Source organism: Oncorhynchus gorbuscha, linkage group LG06, assembly GCF_021184085.1.
Source record: "Oncorhynchus gorbuscha isolate QuinsamMale2020 ecotype Even-year linkage group LG06, OgorEven_v1.0, whole genome shotgun sequence".
NCBI lineage: Eukaryota > Metazoa > Chordata > Actinopteri > Salmoniformes > Salmonidae > Oncorhynchus > Oncorhynchus gorbuscha.
The window spans coordinates 60,803,478-60,828,718 of record NC_060178.1 but is presented as its reverse complement, the minus strand read 5'-3'; the positions used below and the strand labels follow the sequence as shown (position 1 = coordinate 60,828,718).

Genomic DNA, 25,241 nt, shown 5'->3' with positions numbered 1-25,241 from the left:
GTGCTGTGGTTGGACTTCCTCCTTTCGTTGCATTTGAACATTTATTGCCCAAACCAAGTTGCAAGCATAGGCTGTTAGTCTTGAGAAATGCACAGTGCAGCATTATGGAATGTGCTGATGCCAAGAATATTTGCTGCTGTTGCAACAGAGTTGTGGATTAGATGAAACCAGTTGCAGCAATCTTCCCATGATTACCGATGACTGACGTTAGCCAAAGATCAACCTAAAAATAGACTTGGCTTGATTACTTAACAACTTTCACCCTTTGAGCTAGACAATGGGAGACATTTGTTCTCCTTTGAAACAGCAATCAAAGTAATAAATCATATTGCTTCTGAGAAATTACAGTAGTGATGAGCAGAACAGACTTAATAGCCTCTTTTTCCTCTTGTTTACATCTTTATCGTTGGCACAACAGGTGAAATCACAAGATGGCTTGGTAAGATATTACTGGGTACGTAGTCTAGCAGTTAAGAGCGGTGGGTGAGTAAAAAAGAAATCTGATGTGCCCTTGAGCAAGGCACTTAACCTTTTGTGTTAAGTGTCAAAAATGACCCACCACTGTTTAACAGCAAAGAACCCCCTAAATTATGTTTTTTCAACTTCAAATTTAGTGACTTATTCTAGAGTGACGCCAACATTAGAGAAAGTGAAACATTGCCTTTTCACATTTCCATGAAAGCTTGTCTAACAGGCTGGCCACAGCTTGCGTCACAAAATAAATGTAGACAATTATTGCACCTACACTGCTCACGCGCACCAACGAACGTCTGTGTTGCCATGGGCTAAAATAGAAGTCAATTCTATTTGTGACGCAGATCGCGCTGCAAGTCCTGCCTCTCCCATCTCCACACTGGTTTATAGAAGCAGGTATCTCATTGGTTATATCCACGTGGGTGACTGAAAGACAAACTAGGTCAGTGGCAGTAATGCACCTAATTTATGAAAGTTGCCAATTGCAATATAAAGTCAAAAGAAGGAAGAGGGATGACTAGAAACAATTTGGTTAACTGTTTTATTTGTGGGTTAATTGGCGGAGTAGAGGACCTTGTGCATTTCAGGTAAAATAACAACTTAATGTTTAAATCCCAGGACAAATTAGTGAGCAACAGCAAGCTAGCTAAATAGGACAAATTAGCTAGCAAGTGCAAGCTAACTAGCTAAATTGGCCCTGGGGTCATCTCTCCCTTGTACCATATAGAACAGAAACAACCCATGATCTGGAATGCTCTTTAGGTTTTATCACCCAAAAGACATCGTAAATCTCCTGTCAGTGTTATCTCCCAGAGGCCCATCCTCAGTAAAAACACACACAATAGTTATAAGAATACTCTATTCTGTTGCATAAAACAACCATTTGATGCAATAAAAGTATTATAACAATCTGGCAAATTCCACCATAATAGGTAACTCTTTATCCACAGTAGGGGGTGTAAAGCCATAACAGATGTTTTTCCAGCAGCAGACTATGATCGATAATGTCAAAAGAAGCTATTTCTATCAGCCAATCATCAGTAATTTGTGTAAGTGCTGTGCTTGTTGAATGTCCTTACCTATAAGTGTGCTGAAAGTCAAATAGCATTGTATCAGGTAATAAATAAAAAATCTTGACTTTACTAAGGGTTGGTAAAATGCTAATTGGTTGGCTATTTGAGCCAGTAAAGGGGACTTTACTATTTTTAGGTAGCGGAATGACTTGCTTTCTTCCAGGCCTGAGGACACACACTTTCCAGTAGGCTTAAATTGAAGATATTGCAAATAGGAGTGGCAATACCGTCCACTATTATCCTCAGTAATTTTCCTCCCAAGTTGTCAGACTCCAGTGGCTTGTCATTGTTTGGTCAGATATACTTGGATGTGTAGTGTCAGCGTTTGTTGCTGGCATTCCATACTTAATCTTGCCAATGCGAAAATCATTAAAGTAGTTGCCAATATCAGTCAGTTTTGTAATGAATGAGCCATTTGATTCATTGAATGATGGAGCTGAGTTTGCCTTTTTCCCCAAAATGTATTTGGTGTTAACTATCATTCTTTGTCAGTTATCTTTGTTTCATAGTGTAGTTCCTAGTTATATTCAGTTTAGTCACATCTCAATTTGCAGTACATTTGCCAATCAGTTGTGCAGCCAGACTTATTTTCCTTTTGCCTCATCCCTCTCAACCATACCATTTTAAAAAATAAAATAAAAGCTAACTGCGTCTCGTGAATTCATGCAAAAACAAGTTAGGTATTTATGTTTAACAAAGATTGTTATTTTAACTAAAACTACACCGTGTTTCCAGTATACAGTGTTCAGCTGCACACCGATGACGTCAGGAGAATGCAGCAAAGCTACTGGAAGAAAATGTTCCTAAGTGGCATAGTTAGTTTTGACTTAAATCTATGGCAAGACCTGAAAATGGTTCTGTAGTAATGATCAAAAACCAATTTGACAGAGCTTGAAGAATGTTGAAAAGAATCATTGAAAAATGTTGCACAATTCAGGTGTGGAAAGCACTTAGACTTACCCAGAGAGACTCACATCTGTAATCGCTGCCAAAGGTGCTTTTACAAAGTATTGATTCAGGGGTGTGAATACTTACATAAATTTGATATTTCTGTATTTTATTTTCATTAAATTTGCCAAACTTAAAAAAAATATACGTTTTTCACTTTGTCATTATGGGGTATTGTGTGTAGATATGTGAGAAGAAAAAAAACACTTAATATATTTGGAATTCGGGCTGTAACAAAATGTGGAAAAAGTCAAGGGGTATGAATACTTTCTGAAGTATGTCTACAAATGAATAAAGATACATTTTGAGGAAATGTTTTGACTGGTCCATGCTCCAGTTTGGTCCCAGTTGTTGTACAGACCATAGAGACCTGCCCGCCAGGCCCCCCTCACGCTGCCCCATGTAATCACCTATAAAACACACAGTGTGTATATGTCATATTACAATCACACATAAGTCAGACCTAACCGGCCTACACCAATATCAAACAATGACCAAAAATAGAGATGTCAGCAGTCAGTCAGGGGAATTCTAGTACCACAGAGACATCTGGCCCCTGACAGCTGACCATCCCTCTCACACCACCAGGGGAAAAACAGACAAACACAATAGGATGAGGACATGAGGTATGTTTCCACAGTCTACATTCAACACAGACTATTTACAAAGGCATAGTAAAAGGCCAGTTTGTTTGTGTGAATTGTCACACACACCTTGGGAAACTGGAAAGTACATACAGCTAACAACAACAGTGGGATATGTACTGGTTAAGTAATGGAACCGTCGCTATCATGATGAGGTGCTCATCTGCACTAAGCATGATTTCACACAGATACATAGGAAAGTACATCGGATCAGATTAGTGCAGGAATCAGGTTTGAATGGCAAAGCATGTCAATGAGAAGCCATTGCTATGGGCACACAGTGGCAAACATCTCCAACAGTCTTCAGAGTGTGAGAGGGGAGTAGCAGTTGGAGTAGCAGCATGGTCCCTGGCCCCATTCAGCAGCAGGAGATAAGACTGATAAAGTTCTCTCGTACTGCAGTCACAGGGCCCACACCCACTACCAGCAGCCCCAAGATAAGTGTTTATGTGGCAGTATATGTGCTATGTCACCATGGCAGGGTGGGAGAGAGAGACAGCTTGAAATACTAAACACCCCACTTACCCAACCCTGTAGGGTCCATACAAGCGCAGCCCACGCCCATGGGAGCAAAGCACGGATGTCAATTCAAGGACAATGCGAAACATGCTGTCATTGTCAAAACACACAGTGGATTGAACGACTGCTTCTGGATTATTTCCATAGCACCGGGAAATATATATTTTGCTTCTTTAAGAATTCAAATCCTTTCATTACAGTGCTATGGAATTGGTTTGGGCATACAATTATTACTTGTTTTTCATTGTGTGTCAGGATTGTTATTCATATCCCACATATGACACTGTGAATCACTACCACTAGAATTAAGAGACTTCCCAATGAACCACTAGTCTGAAACCAAGTTGAATGTGAGGCAGACTCATGCATCAGCACAATAGGATAACGTTACAACTATGCAGGTTGGTCGTCAGTTGCCACAGAACAAAATAACACCGGGGCCAAAAAGTCCACCTAGCGATGTTTGTCCTACTTCCCTAATGAATGGGACACTGAAAAGAAATGAGCTGCATGACCACACGTTTACATGAAAGGTTTGGTGATGTATAAGCAAGTCAGGCAAATGCACACATTAGGTATGTGTGAGGGAACCACAGACACGGGGGCTGTCAGGTGCCTTAAACTGAGGAGTGTTCTTCTGTTTGGCCACTCTACCATAAAGGTCTGATTGAGGGAGTGCTGCAGAGATGGTTGTCCTTCTGGAAGGTTCTCCCATCTCCCCAGAGGAACTCTGGAGCTCTGTCAGAGTGACCATCGGGTTCTTGGTGACCTCCCTGACCAAGGCCCTTCTCCCTTGATCCCTCAGTTTGGCCCGGGCAGCCAGCTCTTGGAAGAGTCTTGGTGACCCCAAATGTCTTCCATTTAAGAATGATGGAGGCCATTGTGTTCTTGGGGAGCTTCAATGCTGCAGAAATGTTTTGGTACCCTTCCCCAGATCTGTGCCTCGACACAATCCTGTCTTGGAGCTCTACGGCCAATTCCTTCAACCTCATGGCTTGGTTTTTGGTCTGATATGCACTGTCAACTGTGGGACCTTATATAGACAGGTGTGTGCCTTTCCAAACCATGTCCAATCAATTGAATTCACCACAGGTGGACTTCATTCAAGTTGAAGAAAGGATCTCAAGGATGATCATTGGAAACAGGATGAACCTGAGCTCAATTTCGAGTCTCATAGCAAAAGGTCTGTTTTTTTATTTTTAATGAATTTGCAAACATTTCTTAACTGATTTTCGCATTGTCATTATGGGTTATTGTGGGGTAGATTGATGAGGAAAATTTTTGATTTAATACATTTTAGAATAAGGCTGTAACTTAAAAATATTTGGAAAAAGGGAAGGGCTCTGAATACTTTCCGAATGCACTGAATGATCGGCCACCTTGCCACCCTCTTTATAGCTGAATCCTGTTGTGGATCCGATGGCTGTGTATTTAGCTGAGTGTCCTTAACCCCCTTGGCTGATATCGTACCCCCTCCCCCTCCCAGTGATATAGGATTGTAGGCCAGTGCCAGATTTTTAAGAACTTCCCCTTATTGAATCCGGAGCAGTGCATGCTCGGAAACTTTATGTTGGCAGCAGAGGTGCCCTGTGTAGATACTGTCCATTTAACAACAGCTGGTAATTAAGGCCTAGTGTCCCTCCAGACAAACTGAACCAGTCTAACCAGAAAGTGGTGTCTGCAACGACCTCTCTCAATCACATGAGCGGTGGAATTTTAAGTGGAATCTAACCACACCAGAAAGTCCTAGATGGGTATTTTCCTTTAGCTTCCTCTAAATAGAGCACGCTAGGGGAAAAATATAGAAGTGTTTATGTTTAATTACAAGTGCCAGAGATCACTTTTACTGCAGCTGACAATGTATTTCCATACTCAAAACACTAACACGGTTGTCTGACTATTATGTTCAATATCAGCATGTACATTTTGTTTTTGTTTAATGTAAAAAGGAAGTGAAATGAGTGCCAGGGCTACGGATTTCCACTAGATAACACAGCCACAAATTCAGATTCCAAAGCCACAAAGTCAAACATTTGCTCTTTGGTCTATTTAAGGTTAGGGTTAGGCATACGTTTAGCAGTGTGGTTAAGGTTAGGTTTAAAATCCAATTTTAATTAGATACATTTTAGAAATGGGTGGGGTTTAGCCATAATTATGATTTTGTTGCCATGCTAACCCCTTTACACGTGTAAAAATGGGCCAAATTGAAATGTTCCTAACAGAAGAACTATGAAAAGCATATGCATGACCATAGTAGCACATTTAATAAGAACACTTTGGAGATTATGGGGGAAATTATCACACCAAAAGATGAGGACACAACAGTTTACCTGACACAAGACTGAATCCAAACGTTACACTTGATTTTTGTTCATTTTACATTTCTGTACTTTTCACAGCATTTGCCAATAATTGAAAATACTCTGGATACATTCAGTAACAACATATGCATATTCATTGACATTGTAGAGTAGGTGCAATATAAGGAGAAAACTATTACAAGGGTTTGAGTGCGGTCTAACTGGTGTCTCCAAGTGGCCACACAGTTCTCCAAACTGTGCACAGTTCCTAAGCAATTTCAATGCACTTTTATGACTCAAGGAAAGAACCTTCAACTTGCTCAATCCAAAAAGGTTCCATTATAATCGCAATCTGCCTCTGGTGGTCATCATTTGAAAGCATATTCTATTGCCAACATGGCTAGCTGAGTTATAAAATATGATCTTATATTGTTACGCCTATATCACACCGACAGCGCCAATGCATTTTGGTACACCAGAAGTACATTCATTTCCAATGGAACACTGCATTTGCCTTGCAGCATTGCTTCGCAGAGGCAGTTTCTGTGTCTTACATACGAAGGATTTATTGTATGAATGCGTCGAACTGTACGCGTAGACGGCTTGACATAAATATTAGCAGAAGGTGAATGTTGAACTTTTGTTGCACACATATCCAGATGATGCTGCGTACTATTTTGCACAATGAAGCTGTCGGTGTGATCAAGGCCTTAGGTTTTCAAAAAGAACTTCAGATAAACAGATTGTAATTTAGAATGGAATCATGAGTGCATGTTTCAGCAGCAAATCTTTCTTCATAATACGATAAACATAGCCTCATTCTTTTAAGGACATCCCAGGGTATAGTACATGTCATCCTGGTAACTGTGGATCAAACATAGCAATCATAAACATTGATACTGCTAGAAACATAAGAATTTCACTTGGGACTCATCCGATGGGAGTTTACCACATCAGTCACCGGCTTCATTAATAAGTGCATTGAGGAAGTCGTCCCCACAGTGACCGTACGTACATATCCCAACCAGAAGCCATGGATTACAGGCAACATCCACACTGAGTTAAAGGCAAGAGCTGCCGCATTCAGGAAACGGGACACTAACCCAGCTGCTTGTAAGAAATACCCCTATGCCACATTGAAGGTCCCCAAGAACACAGTGGCCTCCATCATTCTTAAATGGAAGTAGTTTGGAACCACCAAGACTAGAGCTGGCCGCCCAGAAAAACTGAGCAATTGGGGAAAAAGCGCTTTGGCCAGGGAGGTGACCAAAAACCAGATGGTCACTCTAACAGAGCTCTAGAGTTCCTCTGTGGAGATGGGAGAAACTTCTGGAAGGACAACCATCTCTGCAGTACTCCACCAATCAGGCCTTTATGGTAGAGTGGCCAGACGGAAGCCACTCCTCAGTAAAAGGCACATAACAGCCCGCTTGGAGTTTGCCAAAAGCCACCTAAAGGACTCTCACACCATGAGAAACAAGATTCTCTGGTCTGATGAAACCAAGATTGAACTCTTTGGCCTGAATGCCAAGCATCACGTCTGGAGGAAACCTGGCACCATCCCTACGGTGAAGCATGGTGGTGGCAGCATCATGCTTTGGGGGATGTTTTTCAGCTGCAGGGCCCGGGAGATTAGTCAGGTTCGAGGGAAATATGAACTGAGGAAAGTACAGAGAGATCATTGATGAAAACCTGCTCCAAAGCACTCAGGACCTCAGACTGGGCGAAGGTTCACCTTTCAACAGGGCAATGACCCTAAGCACACAGCCAAGACAATGCAGGAGTTTCTGAATGTCCTTGAGTGGCCCAGTCAGAGCCCGGACTTGAAATTGATCGAGAGACCTTAAAATAGCTGTGCAGCAACGCTCCCCATCCAACCTGACAGAGCTTGAGAGGATCTGCAGAGAAGAATGGGAGAAACTCCCCAAATACAGGTGTGCCAAGCTTGTAGCGTCATACCCAAGAACACTCGAGGCTGTAATCGCTGCCAAAGGTGCTTCAACAAAGTACTAAGTAAAGGGTCTGAATACTTATGTAAATGTGATTGTTTTTAAATTAGACATTCATAAATATTAATAAAACCCTGTTTGGTTTTTCATCATGGGGTATTGTGTGTAGATTGATGAGGGGAAAAACAATTAAATCCATTTTAGATTAAGGCTGTAATGTAACAAAATGTGGAAAAAGTCAAGGGGTCTGAATACTTTCCGGATGCACCGTATGTGAGAATGCTGTTCATTGACTATAACTTAGTATTCAACACCATGGTGCCCTCCAAACTTATCACTAAGCTAAGGAACCTGGGACTGAACACCTCCATCTGCAACTGGATCCTGGACTTCCTGATGGGATGCCCCAGATGTTGAGGGTAGGCAACAACACATCCACCACACTGACCCTCAACACGGGGGCCCCTCAGGGGTGCGTGCCTAGTCCCCTCCTGTACTCTCTGTTCACCCATGACTGTATGGCCGCTCATGACTCCAACGTGGTGTCACATTTTAAATACATAGGAATTTTAAATACTTAATTATTTACTCTACCCTTTCCTTAAAAAATATAGAAAAAGTATATGGAACAGCAAAACGCAACCTGGTAAATGTTTTATTTATCAGAAACCAAATGTCAACAGATGGAACAAACTGTATATGCATTCAATGATTTTGTCCCATCTCTCGTCACAACCTGGTCACAAGCTAGTATCACAGCAAACCACTTCAAAAGCTCTAGAAACAAACTCTGAATGTGCTGGACGAAAAGCCAAACACCTTTCACCACTGCAATATCAATAATAAATACAACCTACTGAGCTTTGACAGGTTCTTATGCCTTGCCGACACTTCTCTGCTGATTAAGATCACTCATGACCTTTCCCAACCACCTCAATTTGTTAGATATTGTATGGACAATACCAGGACAACAAGAGCTTCAATTAGAGGAGCCTTCTCATCTCAGTTTAAGGGTCCACCAAAATTGGCCAGACTGCTTTTTCAGTCGGTGAGTCAAGTCTATGGAAAAACCCAACCAGTGTCAGAGAGTGCAGTACCTTTGCTAGCTTCAAGGCAAACTGGAAAAAAAGTAGCTTAAGGCAAACCAGTCATGTGAACATTAAGACATGCTGACTCTTAAGAAGTCAGATAATGTAAGACCATGGGACATTTAAACGCTGATGTAATATTAGCATTATATTGTCCATTGTTCATATTTTGATAGATAGATACTGTAGATAGATAGATTTTAATAGTGTGTTATATTGTACTATTGTATTGATGTATTAATGTTGATTATTTTCTGCCCAAGGACTGCAGATGGAAATTTTCTATGTAGAGAAATCTGGTGCAATGGCATGTTATACATGGTCCCTGACAAATAAACAAATAATAACACAAATATTAAGTTTACCGACGACACGGCGGTGGTAGGCTTTATCATTGACCATGATGAGACAGCCTATAGGGAGGAGGACAGAGACCTGGCAGTGTGGTGCCAGGACAACAACCTCTCCCTCAACGTCACCAAGACAAAGGAGCTGATCGTGGACTACAGGAAATGGAGGGCCGAGCACACCCCCATTCACATCGACAGGGCTGAAGTGGAGCAGGTCGAGAGCTTCAAGTTTCTATACCACTAAGGAGCTATCACGGTCAAAAGACACCAACACAGACACTAAGAGGGCACAACAATGCTACTTCCCCCTCAGGAGGCTGAAAAGATTTGACATGGGCCCTCAGATCCTCAAAAAGTTCTACAGCTGCACCATTGAGAGCATCTTGACTGGCTGCATCACCGCTTGGTATGGCAATTGCTTGGCATTTGATTGCAAGGCGCTACAGAGGGTAATCCAGAACATCACTGGAGCCGAGCTCCCTGCCATCCAGGACTTCTATACCAGGCGGTGTCAGAGGAAAGTCCTAAAAATGTTCAAAGACTCCAGCCACCAAAGTCGTAGACTGTTCTCTCTGCTACCGCTCGGCAAGCAGTACCGATGCGTCGAGTATGGAACCAACAGAACCCTAAACAGCTTCTACCTCATACACCTGCATATCAACAAGGAACTGTTACACTACATTACCAAAAGTATGTGGACAACTGCTCGTCAAACATCTCATTCCAAAATCATGGGCATTAATATGGAGTTTGCTGCTATAACAACCCCCACTGTTCTGGGAAGGCTTGCCACTAGATGTTGTAACATTGCTGCAAGACTTGCTTCCATTCAGCCACAAGAGCATTAGTGAGGTCGGTACTGATGTTGGCCTAATCGGCCTGACTCGCAGTCTGCGTTCCAATTCATCCCAAAGGTGTTTGATGGGTTTGAGGTCAGGGCTCTATGCAAGCCATTCAAGTTCTTCCACAGCGATCTCGACAAACCATTTCTGTATTGTCCTCGCTTTGTGCACGGGGGCATTGTCATGCTGAAACAGGAAAGGGAGTTTGGAACCCGGTAGTGAGTGTTGCAACGGATGACAGACAATCTTTACACGCTACATGGTCCTAGACGTTTCTGCTTCACAATAACAGCACTTACAGTTGACCAGGGCAGCTCTAGCAGGGCAGAAATTGTAGGAACTTACTTGTTGGAAAGGTGGCATCCTATGACGGTGCCATGTTCAATGTCACTGAGCTCTTCAGTAAGGCCAGTCTACTGCCAATGTTTGTCTTTGGAGATTGCATGGCAGTGTGCACGATTTTATACACCTGTCAGCAACTAATTTGAAGGGGTGTCCATATTATTTTGTATATATAGTATATATAGCCAAGTTATTGTTACTGTTAGTCCACACCTGTTATTTACGAAGCACGTGATGAATACAATGTGATTGAACATTTGATTTGACATGAGTTTTTACATACGGAAATGTGAAGTGCACATTTGGACTCACGGGTGTGTGGTTTGACTGTATGACAATCACAGCAGTATTCATTATAATCCTCAACATCTCTCATCTTTCACAACACAACGATTTACAGGATTTCCCTCACTCAGACGACAACAAATGTGCAAAAGTAGCCCCATTAGCGGGAGGGATGGTGGCATCTTTTTGTCGCGCGTGGTGCTCAAGGTTATAATGGACGTCAGTCAAAACCCATACAGCCTTAAGTGGGGAACCTGAACTCTGACGTCATGTATAGAATGTTACTGTACAGCCACTGCGTTCCAATTTAGGTGCTAACCAATGACAAAATCTGCCATTTTCAACCTGTATTCGGGATGACTGGGTGAGTGGAAAAGGCTACTTCGGCTCCATCTCTGTTTCCTTGTGTAGGTGAGGAGACATGCGGTGAGGAAAAGTTATCCTGTTTTGCTTTCAACATCATATGATCTCAGATCCTCTACTGACCTGTGGACTTGTACAGCATGCCTGCCATGGTCCCGGCAACAACCGTGTTGATGTCATCCGCTGCTCCGCAGGTCTTCGCGATGGCCACCCCAAACACACTCTACAACAGAGCTGAGGACAAGCATACAGGTGAATTAATGTCACATTGTTTTTTGTTTCTATTGAGACAATAACAGTATATCAATGTGTGGCACTGCTGAAAGGACATCTGTGTCAATCCACTGGTGGGGATTGACAGGCACTCACCCACTGACCCAAGTGTGTTCGCTCATGTCACTCCTTGGCGGGTCACCAGATTCAGGATCCTAAAACAGAGGGCAAGTGATGGGACACAATGGGACACAAGGGTTGATTTACAGTTAGGGGTTCTAGTAAAAGTGCTGCATATTTGGAAAAACTGATACACGCCTGCTGCATCGCCAAACAAGACTTGTTTCAGTTTATATGGAAATCCAAAACTACTATCCTTGAGTGGATGAGATCATCAGGCCAAGTGTAAACAGCCTGCCAGATCATAATGTATCATGATTTATCTGATTCAGCTTTAGACATTCACTAACAGTAAGACAGTGGCACGTTGTGCAGTGCTATCTTATAACAGGGATCAGCTGAAAAATAATTATCCTGGTCAAACCAATATTCCAACTGTAGCCAGCATTACACAGTGCACACAATGTACCCGTGGCCAAGGCAGACTTTGCCTTCTCCCTTGGCAGGGACAGCTAGGTTTTTGGGCCTTGACATCCTCAGCTGTGTCACAGCACTGAGAAGTCAGGTGTGTCAACACAGGTGTGTTTGAGCACAGGGTCATTCAATGGCATTGGGTGAGCATGACAAAACAAACTCGCAGTGAAAGCAACAGCGTAGTAGGGGTTTACAACATAGATGGGGTTATCTTTGTTTCCTTGTGTAGGTGAGGAAAAGTGTTCCTGCTTTCTAATCAAATCAAAGTTTAGTGAATGACCTGCAGAGAGCTGGGACCAAAGTAACAAAGCCTACCATCAGTAACACACTACGCCGCCAGGGACTCAAATCCTGCAGTGCCAGACGTGTCCCCCTGCTTAAGCCAGTACATGCCCAGGCCCGTCTGAAATTTGCTAGAGAGCATTTGGATGATCCAGAAGAAGATTGGGAGAATGTCATATGGTCAGATGAAACCAAAATATAACTTTTTGGTAAAAACTCAACTCGTCGTGTTTGGAGGACAAAGAATGCTGAGTTGCATCCAAAGAACACCATACCTACTGTGAAGCATGGGGGTGGAAACATCATGGTTTAGGGCTGTTTTTCTGCAATGGGACCAGGCCGACTGATCCGTGTAAAGGAAAGAATGAATGGGGCCATGTATCGTGAGATTTTGAGTGAAAACCTCCTTCCACCAGCAAGGGCATTGAAGATGAAACGTGGCTGGGTCTTTCAGAATGACAATGATCCCAAACACACCGCCCGGGCAACAAAGGAGTGGCTTCGTAAGAAGCATTTCAAGGTCCTGGAGTGGCCTAGCCAGTCTCCAGATCTCAACCCCATAGAAAATCCTTGGAGGGAGTTGAAAGTCCGTGTTGCCCAGCAACAGCCCCAAAACATCACTGCTCGAGAGGAGATCTGCATGGAGGAATGGGCCAAAATACCAGCATAGTGTGTGAAAACCTTGTGAAGACTTACAGAAAACATTTGACCTCTGTCATTGCCAACAAAGGGTATATAACAAAGTATTGAGATAAACTTTTGTTATTGACCAAATACTTATTTTCCACCATAATTTGCAAATAAATTCATTAAAAATCCTACAATGTGATTTTCTGGATTTTTTTCTCATTTTGTCTGTCATAGTTTAAGTGTACCTATGATGAAAATTACAGGCCTCTCTCATCTTTTTAAGTGGGAGAACTTGCACAATTGGTGGCTGACTAAATACTTTTTTGCCCCACTGTACATGTAGATATGGTTAAAGTGACTATGCATATATGATGAACAGAGTGTAGCAGTAGTGTAAAGAGGTGTTGGCAGGTGGTGGGTGGCAGGACACAATGCAGATAGTCCAGTTAGCCAATGTGCGGGAGCACTGGTTGGTCAGGCCAATTGAGGTAGAATGTACATATGTACATGCATGTATAGTTAAAGTGACTGTGCATATATGATAAACAGAGAGTAGCAGCAGTGTAAAAGAGGGGTTGGGGGGGTACACTGCAGATAGTCCGGGTAGCCATTTGATAACCTTTTCAGGAGTCTTTTGGCTTGGGGGTAAAAACTGTTGAGAATCCTTTTTGTCCTAGACTTGGCACTCCGGCACCGCTTGCCGTGCAGTAGTAGAGGGGTGGCTGGGGTCTTTGACAATTTTCTGACACCGCCTGGTGCAGAAGTCCTGGATGGCAGGCAGCTTAGCCCCAGTGAGGTACTGGGCAGTACGCGCTACCCGCTGTAGTGCCTTGAGGTCGGAGGCCGAGCAATTGCCATAGCAGGCAGTGATGGAAAATAAGTATTACTCTCGATGTTGCAGCTGTAGAACCTTTTGAGGATCTCAGGACCCATGCCAAATCTTTTTAGTTTCCTGACTGAGCACACACCCCTGGGGAGCTCCAGTGTTGAGGATCGGCGTGGCAGATGTGTTGCTACCAACCCTCACCACCTGGGGGCGGCCCGTCAGGAAGTCCAGGATCCAGTTGCAGAGGGAGGTGTTTAGTCCCAGGGTCCTTAGCTTAGTGATGAGCTATGAGGGTACTATGGTATTGAACGCTGAGCTGTAGTCAGTGAATAGCATTCTCACATAAGTGTTCCTTTTGTCCAGGTGGGAAAGGGCGGTGTAGAGTGCAATAGAGACTGCATCATCTGTGGATCTGTTTGGGGTGGTATGCAAATTGGAGTGGGTCTAGGGTTTCTGGGATAATGGTGTTGATGTGAGTCATTACCAGCCTTTCAAAGCACTTCATGGCTACGGACGTGAGTGCTACGGGTCTGTAGTCATTTATGCAGCTTGCCTTTGTGTTCTTGGGCACAGGGACAATGGTGGTCTGCTTGAAACCAATATTCCAACTGTAGCCAGCATTACACAGTGAACACAATGTACCCGTGGCCAAGGCAGACTTTGCCTTCTCCCTTGGCAGGGACAGCTAGGTTTTTGGGCCTTGACATCCTCAGCTGTGTCACAGCACTGAGAAGTCAGGTGTGTCAACACAGGTGTGTGTGAGAACAGGGTCATTCAATGGCAATGTGTGAGCATGACAAAACAAAATCTCAGTGAAAGCAACAGCGTAGTATGGGTTTACAACATAACCCCATCATATCGGCCTACTATTACCAGTTTTCCATGGAACAATGTTGTGTTATTACCGATACCGATTGGGGAAAACGATGGTGCTGCATATCAGCATTATAAATTCAGCCAACAGGTTTTGTGAGAATCAATTTCAGCTAATTCAAAAGTGTATAATTCAGTGCTTCTCCCACCCCTCTAACACTGGTCTAATGCTATCAGTAGTTTACCTTTGGATCAGTGAGTTCCTCACTTTGACTTAGTCATTGATTCACAGGAGGTTGGTGGAACCTTAATTGGGGAGGAGAGGCTCGTGGTAATGGCCGGAGCGGAATTAGTGGTTTCCACGTTTTTGATGCCATTCCATTTGCGCCGTTCCAGACATTATTATGAGCCGTCCTCCTGTGGTCAGATTATGTATGCAGATACTTTTATGCCCCAAATCATGGCCTCATATCTGTAAGGGCAAGAGAAACTAACCTTTCAGGTGGTTGTCCTTTTGGAGTTATTACTAAATCAATAAAGATTGCAGATGGCTCAAGCAACCCATAAGAAGACTGAGTTGAGCCAAAATCCTACTACTTAAACATCATTACCCATATAGATACATTTAAATATATTTAGAAAGTTCAAATAGAACCCTTGAAATCATTGCACCACCCCAAACACAATGGCGGGCATGACAAATTGTAGACTTAACAACCAGCCATCTGAAATCCTTTGAAGCATACTGAATTAATTGGTAGAGACTGCCCTCTGCTGGTTGATACCTGAAGGAGTAATTCAATTCTACTGAAAAGGGGATTGAGATGAATAGAACTATTAATCTGCTTTTTGTCTCAAAACCAGAAATAATATATGAAGGAGATCCACTTTAATCACAGCCTGATTCGATCAATCGGTGTACATTGAGTGGTTTAGACCAAGCCATGTTTTTGGTCTCTGATAGTCCCATGCGGAGCCCGTTGAGAGCTCCAAACGCTGCACTTGAGAAGCAAAACAAACAAGAACTTGTTTTACACCATTTCATTTGACATTTCATACAGGCTCAAGAGCGAGAGTAAGCGACAAACGAGATTTCCCCTGTAATACAACAGCCTCCAAGGGTGAAAACAAGCTAGTTCAAATCGGCCTGTGGTTTAGTTAGCACAAATCGGTCAAATGAAATCATCATGGTCCTGTGGGAATATTAGTCATTGTTGTATTTTATACAACGGGTGGGTCCAACCCTGAATGCTGATTGGTTAAAAGAGCATCCCAGCCGGTGTCTAATTCCACAAATGACTACTCGCTAAATCTATGACGTTAAATGCCCATTTACTCTGTTCATTTGACGACGCAATCCACTGTCTCATCAACCCAGACAGGGAAATTATTAATTTGATCTCTACTATAAAAAAAAGCATTTAGACTTTATCTCACATTTCTTTTAAACTAACATTTAGTTTCGCAGCTGAGATTTGTATAAACCTTACTGTCTGTCCGATATTTGCAGAATTGTTTCAATGTTAAAATCTCCAACTGTCCCATAGTTATGAACGTGTATGAGGCAGGCAGCGCCAGTCGAAATCATGAATCAATTGGCATAATTTTTTAAAATGTATATATTAAAGAAATCAATTGAAAAAACATTCAGACGAAACGAAGTGCAGCTAGTTTGCAGTCTTTTCAACTTCAATTTGAAGTCGTTAGATTTGTTGTTGGCTAGTTTATCTGAACAACAGTATCCTGACGAGAGAGCACATTCATACAGGCTCAATAGCGAGAGTAAGAGACAAAACAAGATTTCCACTGTAATACAACAGCCTCCAAGGGTGAAAAAATAGATTAATTCATCCTAACTGGAATTCACATGTGTAAGATATATTGGATCCACGTACCAGTTACTGACTGAGGAAATAATAAAAAAAGACAGTCAGCTGGTGTTCATGGCCACAACAAACAGCTCAGACTGAGTTGTATAATTTGTCCATATCAGGTTGACAAACAATTTACATGGGACACCGGCGAGTTCAGTGTTTGAATATTCTGGCGAGGCTCCACTAAATAAGCTAAAACCACCTATACTGGATACCCTTGACCAGGAACATCAACAAGTGGATCGAGTAAGGGTGGTTTTAGCTAAAACATCCCTTAGTCTTCCTCGATCCACCTGATTCCCTACATTTCCAAACACTGAACTCGCAGGACCCCGGCGTCCCATGTAAATCGTTTGTTAACCTGCTATATACAAATTATGCAATTCAAACTGAGCTACGTCTTGTGGCCATGAGCATTAGCTGACTTTTGTCCATGTTTTCTAAACTTGTGTGAGACTGTCTTCCTTCCTTGGCTCGCTACTTTAACTGTACTTTTAAGGAATTATTAGCGCAACTACTGTAGCTAGGTGGCTTTCAATGGATGGCTAGCCTATAAACCAGCGATTCTGGTGAGCATTTTAAAACCCAGGGTTTGTTAACTAGCTATATTGACTAGCAAGCACTACCTCGTCTTGTTTCTGGTTATCTGAACGTTAGTTTGCTAGCTTCTATCTGAGTAGCACTGAATAGTTAGCTGCTTTGACATTATTGGGTGTACTACTGGTTTCTCAACTCCGACCCTGTCATATAAATTACATGTCGTTACAGTGACAGCTAGCTAGTAGCATACTTGTAGACAACCACATGACACATCATCACTCAAAAAGTCGTAAAGACAAGAACGACGTCCTGTGTTTGGATCGATAATAAATCTGAAATTAGATGGTTAGAATGGAAAGGCTGATTAAAGGCCATTACTCTTATTTAACAATCGAACTTTGAAATTGTACCTTTACACGTAATGGACAGTAGACGAATAATTCGAAAGTTTAAATAAACTGTTCACTACAGTTTTCACGACACCCTGTGCTTGGTAGCTATGTCCTGTCCAATGATTGTTCCTCTCTGGTGCATTGCCCAATGAAATTCGAGATGTGAATGCTGCGCAGTAGCGGTAGAGCGCATGGTTTTAAAATGCATGTGGCTAGCTAGTCACACACTGTCCTTCAAACGCTTTAAGACAATCCACAGTATTTAAAATCAGTGATGATACGCAGCCATTGCCAAGGCTTGACATTCATGAGGACACTGGTTGTGAATTGACAGAGGTGCGGCAGAATCGACTCATTTCGTCGAGGGTCAAGACAACGAATCTAAAAGGATAAAAGCCCGGTAAATACTAATCTCGAGACCATTAAGCTTGCGCCATCGTTTAATTCGGTATAGCTAATTGTTCATACGTCAAATTTGGCTACATAATCTGCCTTATAATCACAACAACGACAATACAATAACGTCTTGGTTATTTATGCCAAATATAGCCAGCTTGCCATTATCTATTGAGCATATTATGCCGGGTGATGTGCTCAGCCACCGTTTGGTGGTAATTCCTGTTTTTTTTTTAATGTCCATCTCGTAACGAGGGGACTTCTGATAAAATAATTTGCTGTGGACAATGGTATGAAGCCAGCCCTGGAGCGTTGGCTCTCGTTTTATGCCCTCAAGCTGCATGTGTCATCGATGCTCGATTTGACCCTGTCAACCCGCCAAGATATACATGATCAGTGACTAGTCATGTACATTGTTTAACATATTATGCTTTCTATGAACAGTACTATGCAGCTTGGTCGATAGAAAAATATTTGTCTGAGAAAATCTATTGAATAATGCACGATTACGGAAGAAAAAAACATGGTTTATGCTCAGCGCTATTTTTATGGCGGGCAGAATGAATTCGTTTTAGCCAGAGCGCATTCTGAGATAATCCTAGAGCATGAATAAAACATACATTGTACTAGTAAATATCTTTGGTCGATATAGTTTTGAGATGTCATTTCGGGATTTGTGAGTGTTTTCGACACTACATATATCTGTCTCCTGTCTGTTGTAGGCGGCCTTTTAGCTACAGCCCATTTAATCCCCTCCCATGATGCATTGTGCTCATCCCAGTCCCTACTGTATTTCCTGTTTATTGTTGCTGCTTTGTCTGGTCATTTTCTTTCGTCCTCAAATGTAGTATATTTACTAACATTTTCTAATTGCTAATCATTTCTGGTGTTTTGCTCAAACTCGTGCAACCGTTTAACGTAGCACCACTCCTACTGAAGCAAACGTCGTTTTTTGTTTCTCCAGTCAACGTAATGCAAAGCACTTCCTCGGTTCATTTCCACACAATTCAACTCCACGTTCGATAGTGAAAGTACAAGTATGTCCATGTTTTTATCTGTGATTTTCAAAGGTATTTTGTTTATGTGTAATATTGGATGCGGTGTTAATTTGTTTTGTCAAAAAAAACAGTTTACTTTTTTTCCCTCTCTTTTAGGAGTGGGGGAGTCTTATTGTACCATTGGCCCTGTAATTCCAACGAGACCAAAAGTTACACACATTGACATTTGGGGTTTGCTCCAATGGAGGACTCTGAGACTGACTTGACTTCGTCTGAACCGGATGCACTTGGGGCAGACTTCATCACAGTGGAACTGGATACCCAACCCATAGAATATGTTGTCAAGTGGGCAGAGGTCGGTTCCAAGTTCACAATATCCTGTGTGAAAAAGGAGGCGGACGAGGGGTCTGGCCTAAATCTGGAGCATGTGAAGGCAGAGCCAGACGAGCCCTTCTTTGCCCAGTATGAAGAGGAGTTCCCTGGCTGTGAGATAGCAGAACAGAGTGTTGTAGTAAAGACTGACGACTCAGATGAGGATGACCACACTGAGCCAGGGAGTAGCCAGCTGGTTCCTGTTGGAGATGGCTCTGATTCGGGCTCAGAGAAATGGGAATATATTTCACCAGGGGGATACTACAGCTGCAACTACTGTGGGAAATGCTACAGTCATTCCTCAAGCCTATCAAGACACCAACAATTGCACACAGGAAAGGCACCCCCACCCCCAATCAAGCAAACAGATACAGGGTCAGCTGAGGGGAACAAATACAAATGCACGCAGTGTGCAATGCGATTCAAAAGCAGAAGAGCTCTCGGAACTCACCTGAGAACACATCGGGGCATGAGAGTTTACCCATGCAACATCTGTGGGAAGGATTTTAACCACAGCTCCAGCTTGTCGCGTCATAGGCTCATCCACAAAAAAGGGAAGGGTATTCCCTCTGGTGTCATACCTGCTGAAATCAGTTATGTCCGCCGCCCACCTGGCAGCAGGAAAAAGAAGAAGCAGGCTGATGAGAAGATCCCTGGCGAAAAGAAGTTTCCTATCAGGAAGAACCTCTCTGGAGAGAAATTCTACGCGTGTACACAATGTGATATGACCTTCAAGAACTCCATTGGCCTCTCAAAACACCAGGTCTCTCATGTCAAGGACCTGCTTAATAACTATGCCCACGGTAAAGACGGTCTTACCAAGTCCTCTGACTTGAAAATACGCCTCAAGTTGTGCTCGAGGGACAAACCCAACTTCTACACCCTCTGTAAGAAGAACAAGCGATCAAGAGCTGCCAAGCGCCAGCGCCAAGCATCTGTCTCTGAGGAAGAGGAAGGACCATATGCATGCGAGCAGTGTGACAAGCGCTTCAGCCAAGTGCAGAGCTTCGCCAGGCACCAGCAAATGCACAAGGGAGACAACAAGTTCAGCTGCTCTTACTGTAAAAAGACCTTCACCAGATTGTCCAACCTCCACCACCATGAGAGATCTCACTCCACAGGGGGGAAGTATGAATGCACAACCTGCAGCAAGACATTTGTGCACTCGTCCAGCTACTCCAGGCACAAGCGGCAGCACGCAGAGGAGGAGGCCCGCCAGCGGAAGGGCATAGATGAGATGGAGCCACTTGATTCAGACTCTGAGTGAGCGCAGTTGTGGTCTGCTCTTGACTGCCCACACTCAGCTGTCAAAACTCTGGGTTTCAGGGGTTGGGATGTTTGGGGGGGATTTTGTTTGGGACTGGAATTGGCTTTACTCTTGAGTATATAAAGTGTGTAATGACTTCTGTTTGTATGGTATCAGCAAATTGGATCTTGGGATGGGTTTAGGAATTTGGGTTCCCCACCCCCTTCCCCCTCATACACATTTTACCTAAATTGCACTGACAATTTTGTCCTCTGCTGCTCATGCAAAACATATTTTGATTTATTTTGTTAATTCCCTTTTGGCCATGTTTCGTTACAGGTTTAGGGTAAAAGTGTTCCTAGAGTCTCGCCAGCTGTGTAGTATATCGGCCATGTCAAGATATCACCCTTACCACACACATCAGAAAACTGCTATAAAATGCTTCTGATATCGAGTATACACCCTTTTCTGTATGTAATCTTTTTTTTTTTTTTAAAAATCTCTGATGTGACAAAGGGTCAAAATTAAAACCTTGCCATCAAACTAAATCCGGATTTGACCTCAGTGGATTAATCTGATGTCTGCACTACGCCACATACAGTCTCTGGTTCAATCAAGCTTCTATGGTTTAGCCTCTGATTTGTATCTGTTCATGCAAATAATCTCTGATGCTGAAAAAATAACGAAGAACTTTGAGGGAAAAAACAAAGGGAGGTTGATTGAATTCCAGGCATCGCCAGTAAATGTGCTCATTATTAATCCTTCAATCAGAAAACTGCGTTCTTTTCCTGTCCCCTACTCCACATCACTTGATTAATGATCTTAATGACACACAGTGGTGAAATGAAAAGACAATATTTATTTCTACATGTTTGGGATAATTCATTTGTATCTTTTTTTGAAAACTGCTAGTGTTGAGTGATCAACCAAGTTCTCAATTAGTTTTATTCTACTACACAGTGTTCAGATGAATGTTCAGATTGTTGATTTAAAGGATTTGTCCAAATATTAAGTCCAGTCAGATCCTTAGAACTTGAATATGCTATATTTGATATTTGTCAACATATACTGCAATTACCACAACGTATACAACTGTGACTCCATATATATGTATGCATGATGAATATAACATGAGAATAGTTTACAATATATGTCGTTTTTACATCTGCTGTTCATGTGTGTGTAAAGCATTGCTTTTGTGAAAGTGCGAATAATTGAGATATTTAATAATATGTGCAGTGCATTTTGACAAAAACACTCAAATATTCCTGGGATTAGGGATTTAATATTTTGTTCAAGTATTTGTTTATTGAGGTTGTAGGGGAAACTGCACAATTTATTTATGAATTGGGAACAAAGGTGCAATTGAAATGGTAGTGAATGTGATTCACATCCATGGCCATCATTGGAAACACCTTTTAGGTGGCAACACCTTCCCCATTTGCCACCAAAGTTCCACCTTTTCAGGTGTACCTTTCAAAATCTATTACCATTCACAGATATATTATCAAGTGCTGTCAACTACTTACTGTGTATCTCCATAATGCTTGTATACATGCATAGCCAGATGGATTTCCTTTTCCAGCTAAACTGTTCAATTATCTGTTCAAAGTGCTTTACTAGTCTCCTGTTCAATGTTTTGTATTTTGCTTTAAGCACAACCAGGGTACTCTGAACAATGATCAACACTTGACTTTGTGAATACCATTTACTGTTTGAATTGGTATTTTATTTGTGACTTCTAACCTCTATTTCTTTGAGTGTTTGAAAATGACACCTAAGGGAAAGTGTAGTGGCATGTATCAAGCACAGACCCAGTCTATTGCACCCACAATGATAATTGAAGATGGAACAATTATGATAAAGGCTTGGTACTTTCCCTGGATTTATGTTACTAAATGTTTTTTTTTGTTTGTTTGTTTTTGAAGAGCTAGATTCCCCTGCTTCCCTTAAACCTTAGTTGAGTCGGGTTAAATATAGTTTTGCATTTTTTGGTTTGTAGTTCTGGCCTTTTTCTCCAATGGCAAACGTTCTTCTCTTATTTTTCAGCAATCTCAGCTTTTTGAATTCTGAAACTCGTTGTTTTCTTTTTCGCTGTCATTATTTAATTTTTTGATGCAGCGGACCTACATCCTATAGAGAGGTGTATGTTTTTTGTATTGTTTTTGCCATTAGCATACAGTTGACATGTTTTGTCTTGCGTTTTGGTAATAAACCTTTCATGAAAAAAAAATGGTCCATGATGTCCTGGATCTGTTTGAGAATGTGTAGGCCTATGGTGGATTTCAGAGTATTGGAACTGCTAAATCAGTAAAGGGATCACAACTCAATTGTGCTTTACCAATATTCAGTTGTAGTTTGACTTCAGCGAGACTATTAATAAAGTACAACTGTCCAGTTGCTGTTGGTAATTCACCATGTGGTTTTAAAGTCCCCCACTAGATGGCAGCAAAACACTTCAAATCACTCACAGCGTGACCTGTTACAGAAACAGAAGACTTGTCAATGTTTTGAAGTTATCTTCCTTTTTTAAAGAAATGTAATTCAATTGTTACAATTGTTTTTTGCACAGATTTTATTTATCGGGTCATCTATTCACATTTAAGACAATCCATAAAAATGGTTATTTGTCTACCGACTAAGGGCAGGCACTATTCAATCCGCATTGTGTAAATTCAATTTTACAGCGGAATTTAAAGGGAATGTTTCCACTTTAGGAGAGACTGCATTCATGGTAAACACTGTATATGTCGGCTCAATTTGGAATTCCCCTTTACATTTCTATCTTGGAATCTGTAACGCTTCAGATTTACGGATTGGATCAAGCCCTAACTCCACTTTTCTTTATCTGCTGCCCAGAATATCTCACAGGGTCATAAAAAAAGATGCATGCAAGGTATGTCACACTGCCTGAAATCTAGAACCTGTTTTGTGTATATTCCACTCCTTGTACTCTGTGTCATTACCAAACATGTTCAGCATGGCAAGGAGTGGAATGATAGCTAAACAGACTGGTACAAGCTCAACACAGCAAAAAAAGAAACGTCCCTTTTTCAGGTCCCTGTCTTTCGAAGATAATTCGTAAAAATCCAAATAATTTCACAGATCTTCATTGTAAAGGGTTTAAACACTGTTTCCCATCTTTGTTCAATGAACCATAAACAATAATGAACATGCACCTGTGGAACGGTTGTTAAGACACTAACAACTTACAGACGGTAGGCAATTAAGGTCACAGTTATAACAATTTAGCACACTAAAGAGGCCTTTCTACCGACTCTGAAAAACAACAAAAGAAAGATGCCCAGGGTCCCTGCTCATCTGTGTGAACGTACCTTAGGTATGCTTCAAGGAGGCATGAGGACTGCATATGTGGCCAGGGCAATGAATTGCTATGTCCGTACTGTGAGACGCCTAAGACAGTGCTACAGGGAGACAGGACGGACAGCCGATCGTCCTCGCAGTGGCAGACCACGTGTAACAACACCTGCACAGGATCGGTACATCCGAACATCACACCTGCAGGACAGGTACAGGATGGAAACAACAACTGCCCGAGTTACACCAGGAACGCACAATCCCTCCATCAGTGCTCAGACTGTCCGCAAAAGGCTGAGAGAGGCTGGACTGAGGGCTTGTAGGCCTGTTGTAAGGCAGGTCCTCACCAGACATCACCGGCAACAACGTCGCCTACGGGCGAACCCAAACCCACTGTCGCTGGACCAGACAGAACTGGCAAAAAGTGCTATTTGACGAGTCGCGGTTTTGTCTCACCAGGGGTGATGGTCAGATTTGCGTTTATCGTCGAAGGAATGAGCGTTACTTAGAGGCATGTACTCTGGAGCGGGATCGATTTGGAGGTGGAGGGTCCGTCATGGTCTGGGGCGGTGTGTCACAGCATCCTGACATGACCCTCCAGCATGCCAATGCCACCAGCCACACTGCTCGTTCTGTGCGTGATTTCCTGCAAGACAGGAATGTCAGTGTTCTGCCATGGCAAGCGAAGAGCCCGGATCTCAATCTCATTGAACATGTCTGGGACCTGTTGGATCGGAGGGTGAGGGCTAGGGGTTTTTCCCCCAAAAATGTCGGGGAACTTTCAGGTGCCTTGGTGGAAAAGTGGGATAATATCTCACAGCAAGAATTGGAAAATCTGGTACAGTCCATGGGGAGGAGATGCACTGCAGAACTTAATGCAGCTGGTGGCCACACCAGATACTGACTGTTACTTTTGATTTTGAACCCCCCTTTGTTCAGGGACACATTATTCAATTTCTGTTAGTCACATGTCTGTGGATCTTGTTCAGTTTTTGCCTCAGTTGTTGAATCTTGTTATGTTCATACAACTATTTAGTGGCCTTCTATGCAGAGTTGCAAAGACAAAGATATATATCAGACTGGCCAATAAAAATAAAAGATTAAGATGGGCAAAAGAACACAGACACTGGACAGAGGAGCTCTGTCTAGAAGACCAGCATCCCTATTGAGCTTGTAATTGAACGCACAAATGCTGATGCTCCAGATACTCATCTAGTCTAAAGAAGGACAGTTTTATTGCTTCTTTAATCAGAACAACAGTTTTCAGCTGTGCTAACATAATTTTAAAATGGTTTTCCAATGATCAATTTGCCTTTTAAAATGAAAAACTTGGATTAGCTAACACAACGTGCCATTGGAACACAGGAGTGATGGTTGCTGATATTGGGCCTCTGTACGCCTATGTAGATAGTCCATAAAAAATCTGCCTTTTCCAGCTACAATAGTCATTTACAACATTAACAATGTCTACACAGTATTTCTGATCAATTTGATATTATTTTAATGGACCAAAAATGGGCTTTTCTTTTGAAAAACAAAGACATTTCTAATTGACCCCAAACTTTTGAAC

At 42.3% G+C, this 25,241-nt stretch overlaps 1 protein-coding gene and 1 long non-coding RNA gene across 4 annotated transcripts; one reads left to right on the top strand and one right to left on the bottom strand.

The window, feature by feature from the left end:
• Positions 1-2,651: 2,651 nt before the first annotated feature.
• Positions 2,652-17,471, bottom strand: LOC124037197. The gene is made up of 4 exons (XR_006839144.1): positions 17,360-17,471; positions 11,547-11,605; positions 11,301-11,411; positions 2,652-2,905 (listed from the first exon to the last, which is right to left on the bottom strand). It is a non-coding gene; the product is annotated as an uncharacterized LOC124037197 (long non-coding RNA).
• A 122-nt stretch (positions 17,472-17,593) lies between these two features.
• On the top strand, positions 17,594-22,586 carry LOC124038176 (zinc finger protein 883-like). Of its 3 annotated transcripts, XM_046353707.1 has the most exons (3): positions 17,594-17,741; positions 18,702-18,774; positions 18,892-22,586. In XM_046353707.1, exon 3 carries the CDS (start codon positions 18,977-18,979, stop codon positions 20,372-20,374), a length of 1,398 nt encoding a protein of 465 aa, XP_046209663.1. In that variant the 5' UTR covers positions 17,594-17,741; positions 18,702-18,774; positions 18,892-18,976; the 3' UTR covers positions 20,375-22,586. The 3 variants fall into 3 exon arrangements, with proteins under 3 accessions (XP_046209663.1, XP_046209661.1, XP_046209662.1); XM_046353705.1 differs by lacking the exon at positions 18,702-18,774; XM_046353706.1 differs by lacking the exon at positions 17,594-17,741 and having other exon boundaries at positions 17,748-18,774.
• Positions 22,587-25,241: the final 2,655 nt, after the last annotated feature.